Source organism: Oryzias melastigma, linkage group LG8 (genome assembly GCF_002922805.2).
Source record: "Oryzias melastigma strain HK-1 linkage group LG8, ASM292280v2, whole genome shotgun sequence".
Classification (NCBI taxonomy): domain Eukaryota; kingdom Metazoa; phylum Chordata; class Actinopteri; order Beloniformes; family Adrianichthyidae; genus Oryzias; species Oryzias melastigma.
The window spans coordinates 23,912,979-23,939,732 of record NC_050519.1 but is presented as its reverse complement, the minus strand read 5'-3'; the positions used below and the strand labels follow the sequence as shown (position 1 = coordinate 23,939,732).

Below are 26,754 nucleotides of genomic sequence, written 5' to 3'. Positions count from 1 at the left end.
AGTCGCCGCACGAACCGATTAGTCGACTAATCGAAAAAAATAATCTGAGATTAGTCGACTATTGAAATAATCGTTTGTGGCAGCCCTAGTTCTGTGTGAAGTATCGTTATGCAGTAAACACGGGAATTCAGAGACACCAGCTTTCTGTTCTGTTCCTTATCACTGATATTTAGCCAGGGATGTCCAAAGTCAGTCCTGGAGGGCCAGCCTCCTGCTTTTTTTTGCAGAAATTCTGCCTCATCTGCTGCCGATTACCTGGATCAGGTGTGTTTGGCCAATAAGGAGCAGATTGGTTGGAAAAGATGTAGGGCATTGGCCCTCGAGGACCAACTTTGGACACCTCTGCCTTAAGGTTATCCAGCTATAACTTACTAAGGAAAGGCATGAACAGCTAAGAACTTCACTTCTCAGCATACCTTTCTACTGTCATGAAGACAGAATCCGTCTGTTGTTAACAGGTCAAATCTACAAACTTCTCATACAAAGACAGGGTTGGTTTATGTAAGAATTTGTGGATTATAATAAACTCTTTTTGAAGCAAAACATATACAAGGGGCTGCCTGCTGGAACATTTAAAATCAACTTTTTTTAAGTCAGGTTAGTCATCTCTCTGGGAGCAGAAGACAAAAACCACAATGTGGTTATGCAAGCAGCTGGCTCTTCAGTATCAAGCCCGGCGGGTCACGTGGAAAGAGGGCTGGATCCAATTATTTACTTTCCTATGTCCTGTTTCTGCCTGCAGAGCCCTATCCTCTTACAACTTTAAGATGTGTTTTCTGTGGATTAACAAACTCAAGCAGAGCCAGCCTTCACAGGCTGATGGCAGCCAGGTGTTTTTCGTGGAGTATTTTCCAGTTATAACATGATGTCCACACGTGTTAAGTTTTTAATGATAGGATTCAGTTTGTGCTTATTAACTGAAGTGCTTACTGAGAAACCACCAACACTGGATCTTTAGCAGTATGTTCCTGATCAAAAAGCAACATTTCCCTCAAAACAGAAATCCAATTAAGGTAAAAGTCAACAGTACAGTTTACTGGTTGTAATCACCCCAGAAATAAAAAACAAAACACATCAGGTTCTTCCTGCAGATAACCTAATGTGGTTATTTGTTTACTGCCTGTTCCTCTTTGCTGATTTGTTGGTTGGTGTTATGAAGGGGAAATATTAAACGTTGAACATTACCAATGTAGATTGGTCAATAAAATCAGTGAAAATGCAATGCTGTACAAACATATTCCTCTTTCTGAAGAGGTTTCTAAAATGACCTCCACATGTCTCCATTCTGGAGTCAGCAGTCACAACAACATTTTTTCCTCATGGGGGCTTTTCCCTGATCTTACTTTAAAATGTTCTGGAGTCACTAAAGAGTAAGAATTACATATATTTGAAAGAAGCTTTGAAAGGCCAACCACATTGAAGATGCAAAGTCACGGGCATGTGCTGCTTCTCCAACACTGATCTCATCTTATTTGGATACATTCAAATTAGCATCTGTGGATGAGAATAACTGACTACCAGATACATCCACCTTATTTTGTAAGGTCTTCTGAGTGGAGATCCGGCAACGGTTTAATACAATGTGAAAATGTTCCTGCTTTATAATTAAATGAATTAAAACTCAGAACTGGTTTTACTAGGGCTGCCACGATTAGTCGACTAATAAAATGGTCGATGATTAATTTAATAGTCGATTAGTTGTTACTTTATATTATATGGAGTCAGAGTGTAGTAAAGTTAAAAGTTATAATGGCATTCTGCTACATTTTTTGATTATTTTGGCATTTATTAAGTTTTTCAGTCTAATTTTGAGCTTAACTAATAATTCAGCAACATGCTAACTATTTTGGCTAATTTAGGAATTTCAGTTTCTCTAGGTTAGTTTGGAGTTTAACTATTATTTCAGCTACATGCTTGATATTTTTGGCTAATGTAGGTATTTTTCTGTTTTTAGGCTATTTTCACCTTTAACTACTATTCTAGCTGATTATCAGTTTCACCCATTTCAGCTGTTGGCTTCAGTGATTTCAACTTATTTTTGGCTAATTTTGGATCTTTTCAGTTTTTATGCTATTTTCGCGTTTAACTAATATTTTAGCTGGCAATCAGCTTTTGCGTTTTCAACAATTAGTTTCAACCATTTTTGCCATTAGCTTGATTTTAACTATCAAGCATTAACTAACCAATAACTACAAGCATTATTGCGGGTAATGCTATGTATGTAATTTTTAGTTAGTTTAAAGTTAATGATGGTTAAGATGTGTGCTTTACATCCAGTTTGTGCATGACCCAATTAGTCGACTAATCGGAAACAATAATCAATGATTAGACGACTATTAAAATAATTGTTTGTAGCAGCACTCGTTGTTACACACTATTATAATGTTAAGAACTGAAAGTCAGACTCAACCTATGGTGTTTACGACTTACGACTAAAAACATAATCCAATCAGAGATTGTAGCCATTACCAGAAAATAGAAAGTCAGATGTGATCAAGTGACAGACAGCTGGATTAAAGAAACCTTTGCCTGGACGTTTTCAGGACGTTGCTCCTTCCTGATTATTTTACAGGCAGCCAGGACGCTCACTTGTGATGTTAGATGTGTTTCAGGTAAATCCACACAACAAAACTGTAACACCGTTTTAAGAACACACGATAAATGAACAGAAAGTGGTGTTTTCAAGGACATGAAGCATCAGTTTCTGTGAGCTGGACAACCCTTCAGACAGACAGACAGACAGACAGACAGACAGACAGACAGGGCCTTGTCACAGAACTGCGTCCAGGCGCACAAACGCTGCGCTGGCCGTCATGACATGAACACGTCTGGGTTCAAACACGGACAAATCTTTAAGAGTATAAAAAGGAAGAATTCCTGAACATGAATCGTATCTAAGAAAAGACGGGTGCCGCTGGACTGCTTTCAACACCAGCAGAGTCTGCTAGCCTCCTAGCTAATGCTGCTAACAGCTGATCGTCGCTGAGCCGTTCAGGACACCCCGGAAAGATCAGCTACCCAAGCCCCTGATTGATCTGTATCGACAAGACCAAACCACGGTGACTACATACCCAGATAGATGTCTCCAAACGAACCGCTTCCAATTTTTCTACCCAGTCTGTATCGGTTTCCAACTCTCAACTCCATGGTGAAGGATGTGGTCAACCAGCTTTCTAGCTAGCTCTTAAATCTTCTGAAAATGCTCAGACTTAAAGCACTTGGCAGTAAAAAATATATATATATATAAAAATAAAAATAAAATTTGGAAAAGTGGAAACAAGCAGCAGCGGCGGGTTTCTGTCCGAAAATTCGTCCCTCCGGATGAAGTCGGATCCCACAATCTTTCGCCTTCGCTTTAAAATATTACAAACGTCATATCGTGACAATACAGGGCTTTCTGGAAAGTTTAAAGTGTCCACGTTATGCTCGCGATGTTTTTGATGTCGATAAAAAACAAATTTCCGAGGATGAAGACGGATTTTGGACAGAGTCCGTCGTAGCTGTAGGTCTCCCGCTTCCTGTGGTGCTGCTGTGAAGGGAACCTAGCTCAGCAGTCTTCTCCCCTCTGACGTCACTTCCTGTCCTGATGAGAGAGGAGGACTCAGACTGAAACCGTTCTGGTGTCGAGCAGACAGCAGCCAAACAGCCGTGTGATTATTAGTAAGACATTGAGAAATAACTAAAGATGACCTAATATGACTTTTTTGCAATATATAAACAAGTATTTTGTAATTACATTTTCAATATAAAACAGGAAATCTTATTTAAACACATATTCTCTGTCTTGCAACAGATACAAACAGATTACCGAGCAAAATGATGGCTACATGTTTAATCTATAATCAAAACTTATTATTTTTAGAATAAGTTTGTAACATATTCCTTGTTAAGACAGAACACGAGTTGGTGTTCAGAGACAAACTTCTTAAAAGTAATGGATAGAAAGTAAATTGCTGCAAAAGGATGATGTTATTTGTTTTAGGGTGTGTTTTATTTTGAAAATAACTTGTATGTGCTGCTGTCAAAAGTAGAAGTATAAGTTTTTCATAGAAAAATATAACATTGCTATATTTAGGTTATTATAAATATATAACAACAACATTTTATAAATATTTATGTTTTAAATGATGAAGTATAGGACCCTTGCTGGGTCTTGGTCAGGAGGACACCGTCCAAAAGGGCTCTGTATTCTGTAAAGGTTGCAGACCCCTGCTCTACACCAACAACATGGCTGCTCTCACCACATCTTCTATACCGGAATGGAATTTATCCTCTAACATGATTTCTGTGTTAATAAACTTCCTATAAAGCTACCGTCTGTTCACAAACAGGTGCTGCTATGTTGGAAACTAATGATTTCCAGCACAATTTTACTCCTCACCAAACTCCTATCTGGAAATATATATATCTTTTACTTTACCTTAATTGTTTATTTATTTTAATGATTTTATTTTTCTTTATTCAGTTTTTGTGTATGTTTGTCATTTGGATTCATCATAATTTTGTACCCACATGTGACTGTTACTTTATTGTTCATGTGCCTTATGTTTGTGCCGCTGTTTTGAAAATCTGTATGCCTTGAAGTTTGTGAACTCAAATCTTCTTCTTCCACCCTTCAGCTTATCCTTTTTTCGGGGTCGCCACAGCGAAACACCCACTGTTTTGCAGCAATGATTCGGAGGAAATTTTACGCTGGATGCCGTTCTTTACACAACCCTGTATTTGAAGGGCACAGGGACCCAGTTAGGCAGTAGCGTCAAGGGTCTTGCCAAGGGATCACCCCGGGGATCAAACCCAGGGATCCTGCATGCCAGCCCTACACAACAATCTCTTTTCATTCTTGATGATACTCCTTAGGCACACATCAAACCCTCCACCCATTCCAACCTGATTGCAGACTCCTTTCCACCTCTTTCTCTGGTCTGTTGACCCTTAGAACCAAAATTGTCCTCCGCCTTCTCCACCTCTGCTCACTGTAACCTCACCATTCCTCTGGAGTTCCTCTCATTTACACACAGATTCTCGGTCTTTATGCAGATGACCTTTATTCGTCTCCTTTCCCGATCAAACCTCTACCTTTCTACATGTTCCCTCCCCTGTTTTACACTCTCATTAAAGAGTAAAATGTCATCTGCAAACATCATGATCCACAGAGATTCCTGTCTAACCTCATCTGTCAGTCTGTCCATCACCAAAGAAACAAGAAGGAGCTCAAAGGTGATCCCTGGTGCAGTCCCACCCCCACCTTCAACTTGTGACTTTATTAAAGTTAAAGTCCCATTACTTGTGTGAAATTTGCTCTGTGCATTTGACTCATCTCCTGCGGGAGCGCTGAGCTGCAGACACAGGAACTATTTGGTGGTTTAACTCCTGAAATCCAACCCCTTAATGCTGAATGTCAAGCAGGGAGGCACTGGGGTCCATTTTTAGAGTCTTTAATAAGACTCGGGATGGATTTGAACTCACAACCTCCCAGTCTCAGGGCAGACACTCTACACAAGGCCACTGAGCTAACTGTAGTAATAAGTAATAATAAGTAATAAATGTATGGGTTTAAAACACTTATATCTATGAGAAAAAAAACAATAAATTTAGCCTGACTTTTAAAGTCATAAATACACAAAATTATTTTTCTAATTATGACTTTTTTTGTAAATGCATTAGATTTAATGTGGTAATTAAAAAAAAAGTTTGTAAACTGGTGTTAATACTTCATCATAAAGACCAGCCCCAGCCTCCTCCAATGGTTAAAGGTCTAATTTTACAGCAAAAAACAACTGAAAGGGATAATATTAAATAGTTCATTATAATTAAATGAATGAGAACTCTGCAACTGAAGAACTTTAACTATTTCATTTTAAAATCATTTATTTTATTTTTCCAGAAAAGTTTATGTTTTTTAAAAATATATATTTAAACTGTTTATTTTCTCTTTTCTTGTTTTTTTTCTCCCCATATAAATTTGAGTTTTTTCCCAGCTTTTATTTTGAAGGGCAGACCGGAAACATTAGGTGTGTACTTCCTGTCCCAGCTTTCTTTTCTTTCCGGTTTTTCTTAGTGAATGAAAAGAAATGGCAGAAACTGGGGACGAAATCAAAGATACTACAGCCAGGAATCAAGATGACGGACACACAGGAGCAAAACGCAGCAGGTAGAGGATTTAAAACGATCTTGCTGATCGTCTTGTTGTTTGTCTTTAACTTTCATGCTTCTTGAAGATCCGAGAAAACTGGCATCACTCCAGGAAGTTTCAATCATCCACTCCGTTTATTATACTATTGGCCTTTTTGTTGTTGGTATGATAAACATCTACCTTAAGACTGAAGACTGCTGTCGTAAAGCAGCAGTCATGCAGTGAAGACCCCTTAGACTTCTGCTTATATAACTGTAGATCAGGGGTCAGCAGCGTTTATGACATGAAGTGACAAGTTCACGTTTTCTCCTCAGCAACTGTACCATCACCAACTATAATGTGAACTCTAATGCAAACATGTTATTCAAATTTCCAGTATATCCGAAATGTTATTTAATTCACAAACAGCAGGTCAAATAGCCCTTTAAACATATTTTGGCACTCGTTTAAAAAAGTGCTCCCATATCAATATTGGACAAAGAAAACAGGCCAAAGATAAATGTTATTGTAGCTATGTTTATTTGTGGTGTTTTATGCTTACAGCAATATGATTTCATACATCAGAACAAAATATTTCTAAGAACTTCACAATCATGAAAAAAAATAAATGTATGTTTTATTCATCTTTTGTTACATTATGAGACAAGGTCTGAGAAACTTAATATACGTTTATTCTGTGATGGTGCTTTTATTCTATGTAAAATTAAATGTTTTTTCCTTTTTTGTGATTTTGCTAATTAGAGTAATTTTCCACAGTTGGACAGTGTCATTATTCTTGTTTTTTCATCCCCGTTAAATGGAGAAGTGATCCACTGTAGGATTAATTTTAAAACTTGTTCACATTTCATATTGACGTGTGGAAAAAAACAGAGAAATTCTAGGTAAAATCTGACCTTCCTGTTTATTATTCAACAAACGGATCTAATCAATCAATCAAATAATCATTCAATCACTGAATTCACTATTAAAAAACCAAACAACAAAATCCAAAAAAGTGAAAAAACTAAAACCAACCCACTCCTTTGCCCTCCCCTCCATTCACACTTAAACCCCATGGCCGCCCCGCACAATGCATAATAAATGACTAGAATTATAGCCATGTGATGAGACAAAATATCAAGAATCTTTAAATGCATCACTACAGCCCCCTCCCACACCAGACAGCAACAGGGTCCACTCCACAGCCGTGAGACTGTGATGTTAGACCCCAGCCGCCCCAGCAAGGGCGAGTACAATAAACACGACCAAACCGGTGAGTCCTGGTTCCAAAGATCTCCATATGGAAACAGAACTTCATGAATGTCAGCGGTGCCAAAAACGTGACCCAAAAACTAGCTGTGCTGTCATAAACGTGTGCAACAGCTGGCAGATCAGGCTCTTCACACTCACGCATGCGCTCACGTACCTTCCACAGACACGCTCATTAACACTTGGTGGGCGGGGTCACAGGAACAGCACAATGTGAATGGACCCTCTCCTCATGATCCCATGGAGAGAAAAAGCTCATTGTGAGAAGAGATTGCCAGTCAAACACAACACCTGCGCGGGCCACTGCTTCTTTGCGAGTCGACTGTGTCACTAATGCCCCACGGAGGGCTGCCACGATGAGTCGACTTATCGAATTGAAACAGTCGATGATTAATTTTAATAGTCGATTAGTCGTTACTTTATATTATATGGAGTCAGAGTGTAGTGAAGTTGAACAAAGCTATGAGCATTACTATAGTGTGAATGCTTAGTAAGCTAAAAAACAAATAAACTAAGTTTGCCGCGGTGAAATAAAAATGTTGTTCTGTTTAGAATGCTTAGTAAGCAATCACACTACAGTGATTCTCCAGCTCCTTTTTCTGCACATAAAAACTCAATCAGACTTTCAGTGATTTCATCAATCTTTGTTTCAAAATTTTCAACTCGTTCAGGACATCACTGCTTGTATTTCTGGTATTCATAAACTTTATAGTTTTTGAAATATTGAGCAAAATATGCCCCATGGGAAGTGAATGAGAAAGTCTTCAAATTTCAAAATTTGGAGTTAAGCTAATATTTTAGCGACATGTTAACGTTTTTTGGCTGATTTGTTTTCTACTGGGGGTTTTCAGGCTAATTTAGAGTTCAGCTTCTATTTTAGCAACATGCTAATGTTTTTGACTAATTTAGTTTACTGAGGACTTTTAGGCTATTTTGGAGTTTAGCTCATATTTAAGCAACACACTAAATATTTTTGCAAAATTGACATGTTATCAGTAATTTTTAAGCAATTTTATTACGAAATGTGAAGAAATTTAGGTAAACGTCTGCGCTCTTTCATAGTTCTTTAACGAAATTTTCAGCCAAAAGCTTCAGCATCTTCAACGACTACTTTGTAGTTGAATAAACTATCCTCTTTATTGTCTTTATTTTTAGATCGTTTAAAGCTAATGATGGTTAAGATGTGCTTTACATCCACTTTTACACAATACCCGATTAGTCGACTTATCGGAAAAAATAATCGGTGATTAGTCGACTATTAAAATAATGGTTTGTAGCAGCAGTAGCTCCAGGTTGACGACCCCTGGTCTAACTGATGTAAACTAGCTATAGACGCTTCCTGCTTTTGTTTTATCAGGTTAGAGTCTTGTTTGGATCAACCAGAAGAGTCTAGCATCTATGAGGTCATCAAGTATGGGCCTTCACCTCTCCCAGGTGAGCCGACGTGCTTGTTTCTCACCGGATGTGTTTCCTCGTGATGCTGAAACTTTAGTTCTTTTCCAGCAAAACATTATGATCCAGACACGACGGAACCAACCAGCTGTGGTCTTCACACCATGGAGGAGCTGTTGTCGTGGAGACGGAGTGAGGCCAGCCCCTTCAACGTGGCCTCTGTACCTCTAGCTCCTCGGGAGCCTTCTCTTGGCAGCTGTCTGCGCCGGACCCTGGTGTCCCACGACATGATGGGTGGTTATCTGGATGACAGGTCGGTACGCTCCAGAGATGTTATCAGAGCTTGTTCACGTCAGTGGAACACGTCTTCCCATCACGTTCCTTATCTTTTGTTTGCCTCCATTTGAAGGTTTATCCAGGGCACAAATGCAGAGACTCCATATGCATTCTACCACTGGTGTTACATCGACATCTTCAACTACTTTACACACCAGCTGGTCAGCATTCCTCCAGCCGTGTGGACAAACGCTGCTCATAAACATGGAGTCATTGTCCTCGGTGAGTAAAGGCTCCAGCGTCCCAGGTCTGAGGCTGTGCTGGAGCGCTGTCCAGGTTTCTGTGAAGTTTTGAGGCTGACTTTGATATTCCTCCTCCCCAAATGTTGTCTGGGATCTCTTTAGGAACTTTTATCACGGAGTGGACCGATGGTGCCACCAAGTGTGAGGCCTTCCTGAAAACTGAGGAGTCATACCGGTCGGTGGCGGATAAACTGGTCCAGATCAGCCAGTGTTATGGCTTTGATGGCTGGCTCATCAACATAGAGAACCCCCTCAGTGTGAGTGAAGGTTCAGACGCTGGACGGCCCAAACCGACGTGAGAGCATCTGTGTGGTTACAAGCAGACTGAGTTTGATTTGGTTTATTCTGAGTGAAAAGTACAACATGGTTTTAATCCAAAATAGTGATACTTGCAGTATAACAATGAAGAATTGGTCAGATTTGTATCTGTGTTTTGTAGGTTTTGTTGTTTTAGTTCACTGACCCTTCAGACAAATCTGTGTTCCTCTGTTTGGATCTGGGAGAGTGCAGCACCTCCTCTGTTCCTCCTCTACCTCACCTTCTCCTCTGTTCCTCCTCTGTTCATCCTCTGTTCCTCCTCTACCCCACCTTCTCCTCTGTTCCTCCTCTGTTCCTCCTCTACCCCCCCTTCTCCTCTGTTTCTCCCCTGTTTCTCCTCTGTTCATCCTCTGTTTCTCCTCTAGTTCCCCTCTTTTCCGACCTTTTTTCTCCTCTGTTCCTCCTCTGTTTCTTTCTTTCCCGTCCATTTCTTCTCTGTTCCTCCTCTCTTCCTCCCCTGTTCCTTCTCTGCTCCATATTTCTGGGTGTTGTGTGAATCAGAACAGTGAGTTCTCCTGCAGGACAGCGTAAACTCTTGTTTGCCATCTCAGTTGATAGATTACAGCAGTTGGATGTGATTGATATTTCAGAAGACGTGATGCACCACGAGACTCTTTGATGATCTGAAAAACTCAGAATCTATAACCTCAAATTTATTGAAAGAGCTTCTATTTTCCAGGTGAAGTTGTTATCGTAACAGAAAGAAGGCCTGATCTTGTGAATGCTTGTGTCATAATGTTGGGAATGCCGTGGCTAATTTGAAGTCAGAATAGAAGTAATTCACAGAATATCACAATCGTAAAATATCAAATAAACGATGTGTTTTGTCTGGTAACGGTTGTGACAGAAGTAAGTTTCAGAGTGGAGGTCCACGCTCCGTCTAGCTTCAGCTCTTCTTGGTCGAACAGATGAACTTGGAGTTGGATGGAGATGAAGGTGGTGTTCCTATCAGCTTCCTGACCTGGGATCACATGACCTTTGCTTTCAGGAAGCTGCGGTGAAGAACACCCCATTGTTCCTCCAGTACCTGACAGAGCAGATGCACGAGCGCGTGCCCAGCAGCGTGGTCCTGTGGTACGACAGCGTGATCCAGAGCGGAGAGCTTAAATGGCAGAATGAGCTGAACCAATCCAACAGGTAGAGGGAGAACATGCTGCATCCACGCTAATGCTGCCACAAACGATTATTTTAATATTCCAATATTTACCAAATATTTTTTCCAATTAGTTGAATAATCAGGTCACCGCGAACTGGATGTAAAGCACACATCTTAACCATCATTAGCTTTGAACTAACTCAAAACTAGATAAATAGCATTACCTGTGACAATGCTAGTGTGAATGCTGTAAACTGAATTTGACTCCTGAAGATGCTAGTGATGATGTTGAAATTGATAGCTAAAAATGCTGAAGCTGATAGCTGAAATCACTGAAGCTGATTGCTGAAAACGGTATAAAATATCAGTTAAATGTAAAATTAGCCTATAAACTGAAAAAAGCCAAAGTTAGCCAAAACAGCTAAGATGTAGCTGAAATATTAAACTTCAAAATTGACTAAAAACTAAACAAATCCTAAATTAGCCAAAACAGCTAACATGCAGCTGAAATATTAGCTAAACTCCAGAATAGCCTGAAAAAGCAAAAAAGCATAAATTAGCTAAAATAGCTAGCATGCAGCTGAAATATTAGCTAAACTTCAAAATAGCCTAAAAAACGGAACCAATCATAAATTAGACAAAATAACTAGCATGTAGCCTAAAAAAATTGCCTAAAAACCTTCATGCTGAAGTAGTCCATAAAGCTAGCATAATGCTATTATAACTTTCAACTTTATTACACTCTGACTCCATATAATATAAAGTAACGACTAATCGACTATTTTCAGTAGTCGTCGACTAATTTAATAATCGATTAGTCGTTGTTTGGCCGGCTAATCGTGGCGGCTCTCATCCACGCTCACAGCAGACAGCAGAACTGCAGCTCCTTCTGCAGCTGTTTCTGCTTCTCTGTTGCAGGATGTTCTTCGATTCTTGTGACGGCTTCTTTACTAACTACAACTGGACGGAGCAGAGCCTGGAGTCCATGAAGGAATACAGCGGCGTCCAGGGCCGGCAGGCTGACGTCTATGTTGGGGTGGACGTGTTCGCCCGAGGGGAGGTGGTGGGAGGGATGCTGGACACAAACAAGGTGGGACAGGAGGCGTTTCAGTCAGTCATGAAGCCGCACTGATGTCTGGCTGATCTCTGCAGGCTCTGGATCTCATTCGGAAGCACAACTTCTCCACAGCCATCTTTGCTCCTGGCTGGGTGTACGAGTCGCTCGAAGATAAGACGGAGTTCCGCCAGAAGCAGGACAAGTAAGAGCAGCACTGACAGGGAGACACTGAAGACGCAGAAACTGAGCCGCTCTGCTGTCCTCCAGGTTCTGGGCTCTTCTGTTAGAAAACCTTTACGTCCACCGGCCAGCGTCTCCTCTGCCCTTCGCCTCCTCCTTCTGCCAGGGCTTTGGCAAGGCCCTCTACTGGAGAGGACAGGTACGTCACCTCTGTGTCCCTCACGTGTCTAAAGCTGTTGGCCACATGATCAAAGCATAATCAATGACCCGATCAGCTCAGAGCTGAAACTGAAGGAGTTCTAAACAATCAACCAATAAAGAAGAGAAAAGGCAGGAGCGTATGACGCGTATGCAAGTCCATGCTGATCAATTTAACAAGCCAAATTAATTTAATCAAGTAGAAAACAAACCTTTACAAATTAATGCAAGTTAATGAAATCCTTTTACATAAGGTTTTTGTAATCATTTATACATTTACATTTTAGAAAATTTTTAAACTTCAAAAAAAAGAACTTTAATTCATCACTCAATTCATTTCATAATTTCACAATGAGACCTGAAACACATCTTACATTAACATTAGTTCAGATTTTAACCTAATCAAAGCAAAAAAGAGCTCTGACATTAAACTGACTGACTCTTCAAGTAGATAGTCTCTGTATAATTTTTGGAACTAAATTATCTTTAACTCCAAAATAGCCTAAAAACATCTTAGTAAATGTCAAAATATTCCAAAAGTTAGCAGAATGACCATTTTTAAAACTTTCAAACTGTAACTTTTTAACATAATTATGAATATTAAAAAGGCGGGAATATTATTCCAGAATAAATCAACTTAAACCTTAAATAACTTTTAATATTTTACTCACTATAAAAATATATTTTGTCAAAATTCTAAAAGTTAGAAATAAGCACAAGATAAAATCGGGTCATTAATAATGAGATAGAGTTACCTGGAGGGCCGGATCCGGCCCCCGGGCCTCGACTTTGACACATTTGATATAAATGGTCTCAATAAAATCAGGATTTCCAGTGTCACTGACTTCATCTTCACACAGTAATAGAGTTTAGTCCTAATAGTTTAGGAGTTGTTTTTAATTTTCATTATGATAATAATAGCATTATTATTGCATAAATATAAAGAAAAAAAAAGCCAATTTTATCTCCACTGGACCAACTTACTCTTCAAGATGAGTCAATATAATCCCCATGCTTATGAAAAAGAGAATAAACTGTCTGCAGCAGATAAGTTAACACTAACTTATCTCTTTATGCATCGAGCTACAATGGTACATAATTGATGGTGACTGGGGGGTTAAAGCCCGTCTGAGTGGGCTTTAGAGCATTTGCTCCTCTACGTTGCAGAAAGAGAAGACTAGCAGCTGGTTCAACCTGTCGGCGCAGGACCTCCAGCCGCTCTACTCCCAGATGGATCTGGAGGGAGGGGGGTGGCTGAGGAGCAGCGGCTGCCCGGAGGAGGCCTGGAGCGGAGGCTGCTCGCTGCTGCTGGACGGACTCATGCCTGCAGACCTCAGCGCTCCGGCGTGCGCCAGGTATGTGCTTTCTGGGTTTCTCTCATCTTGAATGTCGTTCACAAACCGGAGGACAGTTTTGTTGCAGCTTACAGATGTTTGAATATCTGTGTGTCCAGTTAGAATTTCAACAAGCTTTCTAATGAAGTTCCTGCGGTCCGAGAGTGACAGCAATGAACCCTAAAAGTCATACATGCACAGATGATCTACATTCCAAAAGTTCAAACTACAGCAACAAATCACGAATTAAAAATTACAAGGACAATTAAAAAAGCAAAAAGAAAAAAAAGAAAAACCAAAATTAAATCAAAGCTAAATCCCAGAAGCCAATTAATAAACAAATAAAAATAAAAAGGAAAAGTTTCGGAAAGCAAAAGTAATTTCCAGAAATCAAAATGTAAAAAAGAAAGACAATAAGAAATTGGAAAAGGGAGGTATTATGGGACATCACTGATACCACAAGGATGTTTGTTCACCTTCTCAACAGGAAGTTATTAGGCATCCCTTTGAACCAGGGGTGTCAAACTCAATCACACAAGGGCCAAAATCCAAAACACACCTTAGGTCGAACAGGATAAACATTTATTGAACACTCTAAAACTACATCTTTAAAACTTTAAAACTGTAACTTTTTAACATAATTATGAACTAGATATATAGCATTACCTGTGATAATGCTAGTGTGAATGCTGGAAGCTGAATCTGGCTGATAAAGATGTTAGTGCTGATAGATGAAGATGCTAACTGATAGCTAAAAATGTTGAAGCTGATAGCAGCTAAATTATTAGCTAAATGCCAAATTAGCCTAAAAAAAAAAAAAAACTTATGATAACCAAAACAGCTAGCATTTAGCTGAAATATTAGCTAAACTTCAAAATAACCTAAAAAATCTTAGTAAATTCCAAAATAGTCCAAAAAGCTCGCTGGATGCCCATTTTTCAAACTTTAAAACTGTAACTTTTTAACATAATTATGAATAACAAAAAGGCAGGAATATTATAACAGAATAAATAAATAAACCTTAAAGGTGCCCTACTGGGATTTTCTTAAGCCTTTCAGAGTGAACTATATCCATGTATATGATCATATATTCCCTTTGGAACTCTAAAAAATAAATTATTTATGAATTATTAGATGTTTTTCATGCATTTTTTCCTACCCAAAAATTAAACAGCTCGATTCCTGAAGCTCCGCCTGCCGCTGCGTGTGGCTGCCGCCCATTTCATGGCATTATCTTAGAGTCTTTATTATGTCTTTGTTTCTCCCACGAAAATCATCCAAACTTCTTCAAAGATGGATGCACATACCAAATATCTGCCTTTAGTTGGCCCGGCCATCTCTACACTGGTTTACAACAGAAATCCACTCGACATCTGCTCGACTGTGAGGGGGCGGTCTTAAAGGAGCCCCGCGTTTAAAGTAACAAACATCTTTTCGAGCAGGAATTTACTGAAGACAGGACACAACTGGAAGATATACGGTATTCTGGATCTAAAATGAACGTTTTTTTGCTGATCACCACTGGCTCAGTGGAGACACTGAGTGTTGTGTTAGTCTGGGGGCGGAGCTGTCAGAGTAGACTCTTCATGGAGAGGACGGTTCACATTGTGCTGACATCAGCACGTTTCCACCCGCTCGTTTTCATGGGTATGGGAGGGGGTGCTGCAGACTGTGCAGGTTTCTACAGGATTTCTCTTAAATGCATGAACTGATCAAAATACCGTTTTTTTTGGTTCTTTATAGAGAGGAATGAACATTAGAATGCATTTAAAACCTCAAAAAGTAGAGTTTTCATGGTAGGACCCCTTCAAATAACTTTCAATATTTTACTCTATATAAAAATATATTTGGTCAAAATTCTACAGGTTACAAATAAGGGCAAGATAACATCGGACCGTTAATAACAATAAAATAAAATGATCTGGAGGGCTGAATAGAATTACCCAGAGCGCTGCATCTGGACCCCCGGACCTTGACTTTGACACGTGCTTTAAAGGATAACCAAACCCTAAATCAACTTTTTTTATCTGGTGATCTCTACAAATGGAGCTTTAACCCTTCTGCTCTCTTTGGGGTCCAGATGACTCCAACCACGTATTGATGTGTGATTCTTTCCATGACAAATGTGGACAGAGATGGACAGGATTTTATGTCTGCCATGGACATTAGTGAAACTCAAAAATCAATGATAAAAAAAAGTTCAGCGCACTGTCTAGTGGGGTCCAGATGACCCACTTATAATGTAAAAAAGGTGGAGAGTGGAAGGGTTAAAAGTGCTGTCTGTTGATCATTGACAGATTTTTGACAAATTAAAATAAACTTGTTTAATTCTTGAAAATATAGTCAAAAACCGTCTGTGTGCTGCCCCCTACAGGTTAAAACGAGATATTACAGTTGGATTTCGTGATTGGTCAAACCATTTCAGTCCCACGTCATTTCAGAAGTCCCATGTCATGATCTTCAGCCCCAGTAATAGGTGTGTTTGAGATCATGCAGGCAGACACAGCGCTGCGCAGATCGCCTGGATTGTGGTGCATGCTGGGTAGTTTTGCCTGCAGCAGCCTGGTCTCGTCAACGATTCAGGCGAGGAGCAAGTCATCTCAAACACTCCCAATGATAACAGTCCTGTTCCTCAACCCCACCCCTCTGACTGGATTTTCACATTTATTCTGTGGGCGGAGTCAGCCACCAATTTTCCTGTTAGGTTTCCCTTTAAGCTTCTGGCCACGCCCACTGCAAACGTTGTGATTGATCAGTCAGCTCTTTACTTTAGCTCAGGTTAAACATCCTTCTGCTTTCCTCTTCTTCAAATCTCAAGCATTATTTTGCTTTATGAAAATTACTTTGTTAAAAGTGTTTTTTTGTGTTAGTTTGTTTGTTCAACTTTGTTTTGATTTATAAAATGTAACGTTGTTTTTACTATTTGTTTTGCTATTTTTTATTGTAGTGTTTTTTCTTTGTTCTTGCGTTTAGCGAATAATGAATCTGATTGGAACTTCAGGGCCACCGTATTCATGTCTCACACCTCAAATCCTCATGTTCCTTCTTGGTTCCAGGATCTTCTCGCTCCATGTGCCGCTGGACTCCAGGATCCTGGTGGCTCTGATCTACAAGGCGTCTCCTGGGATCTCCGTCTCTCTGCAGCTGAACACCACAGACGTCCATCATTTCTCCCAAAGCGGCCCGCAGGACGTTAAGAGTGAGGCTTTCTTCTGACGACACGTTTGTTTTCATTTCAGGAACAAACGCCGTTGGGCTGTGTGGCCGTTTCGATTTACTTTGTACGATAATTTTAGGCTGAAAGCCCAAACAAAATCGCCTGTAATGGCAGGATTTTTTTCAGCTCTGAGTTTGTGCTTAGAGCTGTAAATGTCTCAGTGCTCTCCAGTCTGTGAGAAAACTGCCATCACATTTAAAAAACAAGAATTATTTTTGTTCATATGTCAGATTTACTTAAAAACTGCATCACATCTCTGAATTCCTTCAAAGAATCCGGTTTGTGGTGGAACACCTGAACATTCAAAGCATCATAGAGCTCTGGTCCTTAAAGGGTAACCAAACAGGGAGGGTGGAGGCTGACTCCGCCCACAGCCGAAATGTGAAAATCCAGTCAGAGGGGCGGGGCTGGAGAACCGGACTGTTATCATTACTGGAGCTGCAGATCATGATGTGAGAATTCTGAAACTTGGTTTGACCAATCACAAATTTCAACGGTAATACCTCGTTTCAACCTGTAGGGGGCAGCACACAGTCGGTTTTTGACTATGTTTTCATGTTTGTGTGTTTTGTTTTTCTCAAAAATTTGTGGATGATCAACAGGCAGCACTTTTAACCCTTCCGCTCTCCTTGGCTTGTTTACATTATAAGTGGGGTCATCTGGACCCCTCAAGACAGTGAGCTGAACTTTTTTTTATCTTTGATTTCTGAGTTTCACTAATGTCCATGGCAGACATAAAATCCTGTCCACCTCTGTCCACATTTAATATTAATTTCTTCACATTATTTTTCTTTATTATATATCTGACCAATCAGATGCCTCAATAAAAATGTGTGGCCCAATCTTCAACTGTCAAAACAGATTTCATGTAGCCCGCTTTTCAAGCTGTAGGTGTGGCCTTCCAACAAGCTCACTCCTTATTAGAGAGAGTGGTTGCCATGGAAACGTTAACTTAAACCACTCGGACCAATCACTGCTTACTGAGGTCATCTGGTTCCAACATGGCGGCATCTGTACCTTGAAAAAAAGGGTGATTGAATTGACTTCATTTTGCTGAAGCTGGAAGTCAGTCATTTTCTTTGGATGATGTCACACTCATTTGGTCCAGTTCTCTTTTACAGTCGGTGGTATTGACATGCCTTCCTGTGAATTCAAATGAACTACTTTAGTCCAGATTAAATCTGTTTTCAATCCTCTAAATGCTGCAAGCTGATCACTGCCAGATTCCCACCTTTAACATCCAGGAGGTTCTCACTGTGGTGCTATCGAAAAGTTTTCCTCCTTTTGGCGGAAAATGTTATGTTATTTAACTGGTGCTCTCATGGAAGCATCAGCTCTGATCTGAGCATTATTCCTGGCTCCTGGTGGCTCCTCAGGAGCTGAAACAGGACATGTATCCTTCACTGGAGCAGACCTGCAAGACCCCTGAGCTTTGTGCTGATTGTTGTCCTCCTGCAGCCATCAGTCTGACTCCTGAAGCTCTGGACAATGGACACCAATTAATGAAGCACTTCCCTCATGCGTCTGGAAACCTGAACACGCACGGTTGGACCGTCAGGTGAGGGATGCCGGCAGGTTTTTTTTTTTGTCTCAGAGTTGAGTTTGTGGCACAGGTGTGTTTGTGTCTGACAGATGCTCAGAGTTGGAGCTTCACGGCTCCATCCTCAGAGAAGTCTGTGTGCTCATCCAGCGGCATGGCGAGCCCAGAGATGTGCTCTTCAGCTGCAGGCTGGGCAAGATCATGGTGAGATTACAACTCTTTACATGTTTTTGCAAATCAAGCTTTCATCTAGAAAACAATCATGGATGAAAGCACAGCAGGATTACAAAGAGGTATATTTTATTGCTGAAATAAGCCTACCCACTATCATCTTGTTTGTCTTTATTGTGTGAATACTTAGCATTTTTGGTAGCTGTTTTTGGCTAACTTGGACATGTTTCCATCTTTTCTACTAATTTGGAATTAAGCTAGCGTTTTAGCACTTTGGTAGCTTTTTTGGCTAATTTGGACATGTTTCCGTTTTTTTTTTTTTTTTTGGATTTGGATTTAAACCACCATTTTAGCATTATGCTAGCTATTTTTAGTTAATTTAGACATATTTTCAGTATTTTGGCTAATTTGGCATTTAGCTGATGTTTTAGTAAGCTTTCAGCTTCAGCATTTCCAGCTAACTGCTGGTTGAAAAGATTTTGTGTTAAAGTTTAAGTGTTAAAGCAAAAACAATTGTAACTATCTAATGTTCTAAATCTGTGAGTTCCAAGATAATCTTAATCTCCACCTCACTGGTCTTCTCCCATCAGGTAGTGGACGTTGCGAGTCTGGAGGCGCCCCCTCCAGCGGTGCAGGGGGTGTGCGTTGAAGACCTCGTTTGGCTGCGTGGGTCCGGTACCTCCCCACAGCAGTCTTCGCTCCTGAACGCCACTCTGCGCTGGGAGTACTCCTCTGAGCTCGTGCACCATTTCAAAGTCCACTGGCGCCGGCTCAGAGGACCGGATCCCCGCGTCCCTCCGGGCCAACTGGAGCTGGTGGGCAGGGCGCACGCAAATCTGTTCAGGGTGACGGAGCTGGCTGTGCCAGAGCCGCCCAGCCTGCTGGAGCTGGTGGTGGAACCGGTCCTCCTGATGGACGTCCCCGTCCCCGAGGAGCTCTGGGGCAGGAGACAGCTCAGCTACACGGAGGCGGTTGCACAATGATGAGGGGGTCATGCAGACTTGAAGGAGAACTCAACAATGAAATATCCTGGTGTGTTTATGTGATCCACCAGAGGATTTTTGTTTAATGGGCTTTAAAAAGTCTCAATGAGAAAATAAAAATGAACTGCAGGTTGTGGTCATCAGAACAGTCTGGGACACAAACTTTGAACCAAAGAGTTCTGCTTTCATTACTTGTTGTTTTGCATTCAAAAGCCTAAAGCTGAATCTGTAGGGTTAAATCAGCTTGAAGTCAATGAAAAACAAAGATTGTAAATTTGAAAAAAAAAATGAAAGCAGTTTTAAACTTGAAAATAAATATTTAAACTTAAAGGAATTATTGAAAATTTGAAGAAAAAAAAAAGGACATTTCAAAGTTGGAACAACCAGAATAAAAAATGAGAGAAAAGTGTAGAAATGTGTAGTGAGGAAATGTGTAGTGTCCCCTCTGTCATCCAATGGGAAACATGTCCCGGTAGCCAATGAGCTCAAAGCCCCGCCCCCATCTAAAATAATGATCAGCTCGGCAGCGAAAACTTCAAAAGCTGTTTTGAAGTTCAAAATTCAAAACAGCACCTAATGAATACATTATATTTAAATTGTTGTGTCAAAGGTTGCAGACCCCTGACCTAGAGGGAACAAGAAAAGCACTTTATATAGTATTAATATTCCAAGAAAAAGGCTCACAATAAACTGGAAATATATTAAAGCACCATCAAAAAAAGGAAAAAATAAGTTAATGTAATGGAAAAACTCCCTACATATGGAAGTAGATGTTTTTAACCAGAGATGGAGTACAAGAATATTTACATTTTTAAGTTTGAGGATGTTCATTAAAATTAATATCTCAATACAAAGATATATGTATATGACTGTAGACACAAACCTAAATTTGACAAGTACAAATGAATGGAAGATGGAAGCTCAAGTAACATCTTTTTTCCTGTTTTTATTTCCAGCCTTTGTCCTTTTCTGTTTACCGTTAAATATATGTCTGAATCCATGCCGTGTTTGGTTATGGGATGTTGTGACATCCTCTTGTTTGTTAAGTAGCTTTTATGTTTTTGTTTCTACCATTAAACACTTTTTGTATAAACACGTTTATGACAGGAAATCAAACTGTTGACAGCGTTTGGACCATGAGGCCGTTCCAGCTCATGTAGGATGTTGAGTGTTGACATCGGGAGCAGAGGGTCTCACCATCTCAGTGTGAGCCACATGAGGTCCATTTACCTTAGATCAGGGGCCTCAAACTAGCGGCCCGCGGGCCATTTGTGGTCCCTAAGGGGATATTTTGTGGCCTTCATATCCAAGTTCAGTGTCTATTATATCTTCTGCATGCCCATTCTTCTTTGATGATAGATTTGTGATGTTTCAGATTTATGCTTAAAACTTTGCATTTGCTATTGTGGTTGGATTTAGTCATCAGAAAAGTTCTTAGCAACAGTTGCTAGCGTCGTTAGCGCCTGTCGTTTCACAGAAGATATTGCTTAGTAGTACATAGACATGAACAAATGTTCAATAAACTTGTTCAGTCGACATAGACAATGGGCGCAAAAGCGTTTTTGGCATGAATAGAACTCCATACAGCCCAGCCTCAGCCAGACTCTGCCTTCAGAGGCCTCAAGGTAAACTGAGTTTGAGAACGCTGACAGACAGGTGTACCTCTGCAGGAAGGGAAGCATTGGAGTGGAACCTGGATGTGAGCTTCACTATGACACCAGTTCAGTCTGTTCAACACAGTAACAAAAAAAACTTTATTGATTCTATGGATGCAGACATACAAAACTTAGAATCAAACAAAACAGCGTTTGTGATTTTGGTTCTGCAGAAGTGATTGGTGATTGTCTGAGGCGTTGAGGCGGCTGCAGAGGAGAATCAGTCCTGCTGAGTGATCATCTTCAGCATCTTCAGGGCCATCGCTCCCTGGTCTGAAGGGATCTGATAACAGAAGAAACAGACTGACTCTATACGAGTTCTGAAGACAAAGACCATGTTAGAAGTCCTACATGTGGAGCTGCAGAATGGAGACTAAAGGGTTCATCTTGTAGCATAATCCATACAAATGGGTGGTTTTCTATATATTAGACCAGGAGTGTCAAACTCAATCACACAAGGGGCCAATATCCAAAACCCACATTAGGTCAAACAGGATAAACATTTATTGAAGACGCTAAAACTACATTTTTAAAACTTTAAAACCATAACTTTTTAACATAATGATGAACTAGATATATAGCATTACTTGTGATAATTCTAGTGTGAAAGCTGTAAGAGGGATTTGGCCACCAAAGATGCTAGAGCTGATAGCTGAAGATGCTGAAATTGATAGTTTAAAACACTAAAGCTGATAGCTGAAATCACTGAAGTTGATAACCAGTTAAAATTTTAGCTAAATTCCAAATTAGTCTAAAAAAACACCAAAAAAACAGCTAGCATGTAGCTTAAAATTTAGCTAAACTTCAAAATAGCCTAAAAACTGAAAAAAAGCCCAGATTAGCCAAAACAGCTAGCATGAAGCTGAAATATTGGATGAACTCAAAAATAGCCAAAAAACAAAACAAGTTTAAATTAGCCAGAACAGCTAGCATGTAGCGAAAATAGTAGCTGAACTTTAAATTAGCCTAAAAAAATCTTAGTAAATACCAAAATAGTCCAAAATGCTAGCAGAATGCCAATTTTTAAAACTTTAAAACTGTAACTTTTAAAAATAATGACGAATAATAAAAATGCAGGAATATTATTCCAGAATAAATCAACTTAAACCTTAAATAACTTTCAATATTTTACTCTTTATAAAAATATATTTTGTCAAAATTATACAAGTTAGAAATGAGTACAAGATAACATCAGGTCATTAATAACAATAAAATAAAATGATTTGGAGGGCCGGATAGAATTACCCAGAGGGCCGGATCCGGCCCCCAGGCCTTGACTTTGACATGTGTACTAGACCCTCTCAGAAACATTCAGATGTTCGGGATACTGGTCTATCTGCCTCACCATGTGGCCAGCTTTGAGGATCCAGTAGAAGGAGAAGTTCTTGTAGGTCTTGTAGAAGGCTCCGGTGGCCCCCTGTGAGGCCGGGTCATCCAGCGGGGTCCAGCGCAGCTTGCTGAAGCTGGGAAGCCCTTCCCATGTGAGCCGCTTGACCCACTGCTCCTGACCTGTGAGGACAGAGAGGTCACCGTCAGCCCGCAATATTACCACACACAGCGGATGATTCGAGGTCTGCTTTACCCAGCGTGTCCACGATGAGGTCCAGCTGACCGTTGTAGACGGTGACGTTGACTCCAGCACTCAGCAGCTGGTCAACCACGTCCACCACCGACTTCATGAAGTCTCCTGCCATGTTGCTGAACACGTCCTCTGCCTGACCTGAACACAGCAGAAGTGGACACTTTATCTTCTACAGCCAAAGAAATAAAGATGGAGGTCCAGGTTTAAGGACGGGATACCTCCCCAGGTGACATTCTGGGGGATGATGCCCAGCTTCTTCCTTATTGGTCCGTTCATGAGCTCGCTCAGAGACAGTCTCTGGAGGGGGCTGATGTGCCGCAGAGCCTGCAGAGCTGATGGAGGGATGAGGAGCGGTCAGGAAAAGACGACAAGAAACATCTGAACACACAGATCCTTACAGATGAAGTCCTTAGCAGCGGAAAACTTCAGTTTGTCCTCCGACTCCTGCGTGAGGATGTTGTAGAAGTTGACTCCGTTTGTGTTCTGGCAGAAAAAAAAAATCAGTGCATTTGTGTGAGTAATGCAGAGGAGTCAAACACAATCACACAGGGGGGGCAAAATCCAAAACACAACTTAGGTCACGGGACGAACAGGATCAACATTTATAGAACACTCTGAAACTACATTTTAAACTTTAAAACTGTAACTTTTTAACATAATTATGAACTAGATATATAGCATTACCTGTGAGAATGCTGTAAGCTGAATTTGACCGGTGAAAATGCTGAAGCTGATAGCCAGCTAAAATATTAGCTAAATGCCAAATTAACCTACAAAAGAATGTAGGTTAGCCAAAACAGTTGGGAAGTAGCTGAAAAAATAGCTCAACTTCAAAAGAACTAAAAAAACTGATAAAAGGCCTAAATTATCCAAAACAGCTAGCGTGTAAATATTAGCCTAACTCCAAAACAGCAAAAAAAAAAAAAAAAAAACTGGAACAGCTAGCATGTAGCTGAAATATATATATTGAAGTTTGTATTTCATTCATTTTCTACTTGTTTGGGAACTACAGATAGAAACTAGCTTTGGCTATAATCTGGTGTGAAGTAGGGTGTAACGGATCACAAAACTCACGGTTCGGATCAGGTCACGGTTTTAGGGTCACGCATATAAAGTACTTCACACACAATATTTATATATGCAACATCAAAACATTTAATCATTGGGACCTATTTATTAAAACAAAACATCTTTAAACTTTGAACACAAACAAAATGTTAAAACATGTAGTTTCTGATTACATTAGCATGTCTTTGGACCAAATCTACAAAAACTGACAGAAAAGAATGTTTAAAAACAGTGTTGAAAATACAAAATCTATCTGGAGTTCCCCTGAAATACAAATGTTCTCATCCCACTCACCTAATGTCCAAATTAAATCATAAATAAAACAGTTAAAATTGTTTTTTGGTATTAATTGTTTTTTCAAAACTAACTGTGGGAACATTTAAATATTTAAAATAATAATTATTATCTGTAAAACGTGGCACTGCTTGCTTTTCCTGGTGATTTTTGGTCTCTTTGGCTTGCCATACAATCGTCTCCTGACACCACCAGCGAGTCTGTTACAGAGCGGCTTTCTCCTGTGCGGGACAGTTACTGCTCCTTATTAGGAGATTCTCTGAATCCAGAAATGGAAACGTGTACCGATGCTTTTATTCAGCTCTTAAAAGTAAATAAACCTGATGTCTATTGATCCGCGTCCTCATTATGAAGCTGAGAAACGTTTTTGACGGAAGCTCCTCCCACACGCAGCGGGAGCATCAGGTGAACAGACTTTAACCGTGAAGCTGTTACTTCAGCGCTTGTCAAAATAAAGAGGATTTACATGAATTTGATGTGAATTCCATTCAATGTGAACGGAACATTGATTTACATTATGAGAGCCTGAGGTGTGTGCGCTCGCAGGGGGTGGGGGTTGGAGTGGCCCGCAGTACACACGTGTCCCGAACCGTGGCTCCTGATCCGTATGGACCACGGATCATCCGTGATCCGTTACACCTCTAGTGTGAAGCATCTTTAATGTTTTTGCACATTGACCCTGTCAAATAAACTACTAAAAAAAACAAAAAATATTAGCTAAACTCCAAAACAGTCTAAAAAATAAAAAAGAAAAGCCTAAATTAGCCAAAAGAGCTAGCATGTAGCTTTAAAAATTAGCTAAACTCCAAAATAGACTAAAAAATCTTAGTGAATGCCAAAATAGGGCCGGATAGAATTACTCGGAGGGCCGGATCTGGCCCCCAGGCCTCAACTTTGACACGAGCTCTAATGTGCTTGAATGAAAGCATGAATCAACCTGCTCCACCACCGTCTCTGCCACAGACCACAGCTCTGTGGCTTTCAGGAAGCTCCGCTGCTCCACGGCCTGCTTCACCGCCTCCGCCGCGCTGTTCACGTCAGCCAGGCCCGAGTCGTCCAGCAGGGACTGCACACAGCAGAGACGGACACTGCACCACCCGCACCACCTGCACCAATCAGTGCTGTCTGTGCGGTACTCACTGTGGTGTAGAGATACGGACCCCACGTCATGACGGAGTCTGGAAAGAAGGTCCTCAAGGTCACCAAACACACATTTTCCAGGAAGCTTTTCTTTAAAGTCCCACTGCAATCATCTTCTGATCTATTTTCAAATCGTTCCTAGTGGTCTTTAAATGATGATTATGCCGTTTTTAGTCAAAAGACATAGTTTCTGCAGTTCAATAGAAGAAGTTGAGGGAGTGTGGTGCAGAGTAAGTCTGCCCACACTTCCCATCACCCATACTGAGCTGAACTCTCTGTTAACATGCTCTCCCACTAGCTTAAACCCCCCACAACCTAACCTGAGCGATGAAACAAACATGGTGATCAATATCAGAGCTGTCCAGTCGTACAGTTCTGACCCAGATTCCAGCTCAGACCAGAAAACAAAGACGTTCATGGATCTATTCGACTGTTAGTGGATGATCAGAAGCTTAAGGCCTGCAGACTTTAGCACCTACGTCAGGCTTTTTCAAACATCTTTTTTTATGATTGTCATTGATTTGAATAAATAATACTCAGAAATAAAGCCTTAAGCTTCATTTTCGTTCTATGAGTCCTCCATCATGAGAAAATGTTACCAGCACATGTTAAAAACACCTTTAAATCAGAGTGGGTCTTTAAGAACAATTACTAAAAACACAAACTGAGTGTGTTCTGCTTGAACAGAGCTCGATACAGACCCAGCGGTGAAATCCACGAGTCTCCCAGAGCCACACCAGCGAAGCTGCATTTGACCGATCCCTGAGCTACAGCCTGAGGACGCAGGAGAGACGGGTCAGAACCAAGAGCAACTTCCCAACCATCCCCCTCTAGAAGTGGGAATCTTGAGGCACCTCACGGTTTGATCACGATTCAGGAGGCAACGATTCAATTATGAAACAATGATCAATGCATCTCAGGTCTGCATTTTTTTGGAGAAATGTTTTTCTTTCCAAGACCCCAGACCAGGGGTCTGCAACCTGAGGCTCCAGGGCCACATGTGGCCCTTTTACCTCTCCATGGTGGCTCTTTGGGTGAAGAAAAACAAAATGATAATAAATGACTCTACTGTTACTCTACTACTTTGAATAGATATTAAATACTATCAAAACTTCAGCAAAGTTTTTCTCTGATTGCTCTTTTTGTGTGTTTATAGAACATATTTTATGCTGCACAACAATGTTTCAAGACGGAAGAAGCAAAGAAAATAAATGTGTTTATTTTAAATATTTCTACTGAATCATGAAGCAATAACAGCAGTAGGGAAAAGGATGACAGCCCATCCAAGTAGATCCAAGAAACAACAAGAGAAAATACTTTTGGGTGGGACGATCCTATGTGGAACAGGAAGTCTTTTATTTTGAAGGAAGTCGCATGACCTTCTGTCAAAAGTAAAAAAAAAATAAAAATAAAAAATAAAAAAGATTTTTCTTTGTAAATTCCTGTTTTTATTTGTGCAAAAAAAAAGAAAAATATTTTATATTAAAAGAAAAAAGATTTTCAAAGGTTGAATTCCGACTTTGCAGCTCCGACTTATTTCTGACCAGTAAGAAAAAGACCCAACTGGCTC

At 40.3% G+C, this 26,754-nt stretch overlaps 3 protein-coding genes across 3 annotated transcripts in view; 1 reads left to right on the top strand and 2 right to left on the bottom strand.

The window, feature by feature from the left end:
* Positions 1-3,589, bottom strand: part of csnk1da (casein kinase 1, delta a) — a 12,622-nt gene extending 9,033 nt beyond the window's left edge. The window contains exon 1 of the mRNA XM_024272694.2: positions 3,072-3,589. Coding sequence (XP_024128462.1) covers positions 3,072-3,147 — 76 coding nt within the window. The 5' untranslated portion in view covers positions 3,148-3,589. The remainder of the gene's footprint in view (positions 1-3,071) is intronic.
* A 2,379-nt stretch (positions 3,590-5,968) lies between these two features.
* engase (endo-beta-N-acetylglucosaminidase) lies at positions 5,969-20,540 on the top strand. The gene is made up of 14 exons (XM_024272695.2): positions 5,969-6,151; positions 8,739-8,815; positions 8,885-9,086; positions 9,183-9,331; positions 9,454-9,608; positions 10,658-10,806; positions 11,684-11,855; positions 11,918-12,024; positions 12,090-12,201; positions 13,368-13,555; positions 16,591-16,733; positions 18,210-18,309; positions 18,384-18,495; positions 19,053-20,540. The coding sequence occupies exons 1-14, from the start codon at positions 6,072-6,074 to the stop codon at positions 19,443-19,445; spliced, it is 2,139 nt and encodes a 712-aa protein (XP_024128463.1). The 5' UTR covers positions 5,969-6,071; the 3' UTR covers positions 19,446-20,540.
* A 635-nt stretch (positions 20,541-21,175) lies between these two features.
* Positions 21,176-26,754, bottom strand: part of scpep1 (serine carboxypeptidase 1) — a 13,207-nt gene continuing 7,628 nt past the window's right edge. The window contains exons 6-13 of the mRNA XM_024272696.2: positions 25,886-25,958; positions 25,185-25,222; positions 24,982-25,110; positions 23,081-23,165; positions 22,901-23,014; positions 22,683-22,820; positions 22,446-22,609; positions 21,176-21,383 (exon numbers count right to left, since the gene is read on the bottom strand). Of these exons, the coding sequence (XP_024128464.1) occupies positions 21,321-21,383; positions 22,446-22,609; positions 22,683-22,820; positions 22,901-23,014; positions 23,081-23,165; positions 24,982-25,110; positions 25,185-25,222; positions 25,886-25,958 (804 nt within the window). The 3' untranslated portion in view covers positions 21,176-21,320. The remainder of the gene's footprint in view (positions 21,384-22,445; positions 22,610-22,682; positions 22,821-22,900; positions 23,015-23,080; positions 23,166-24,981; positions 25,111-25,184; positions 25,223-25,885; positions 25,959-26,754) is intronic.

Coding starts and splice junctions, on each gene's coding strand:
- engase (XM_024272695.2), top strand. CDS start 6,072: ATGGCAGAAACTGGGGACGAAATCAAAGATACTACAGCCAGGAATCAA. Junction 9,332..9,453: donor ACATGGAGTCATTGTCCTCG/GTGAGTAAAGGC, acceptor GGATCTCTTTAG/GAACTTTTATCACGGAGTGG. Junction 12,202..13,367: donor CCCTCTACTGGAGAGGACAG/GTACGTCACCTC, acceptor TCTACGTTGCAG/AAAGAGAAGACTAGCAGCTG.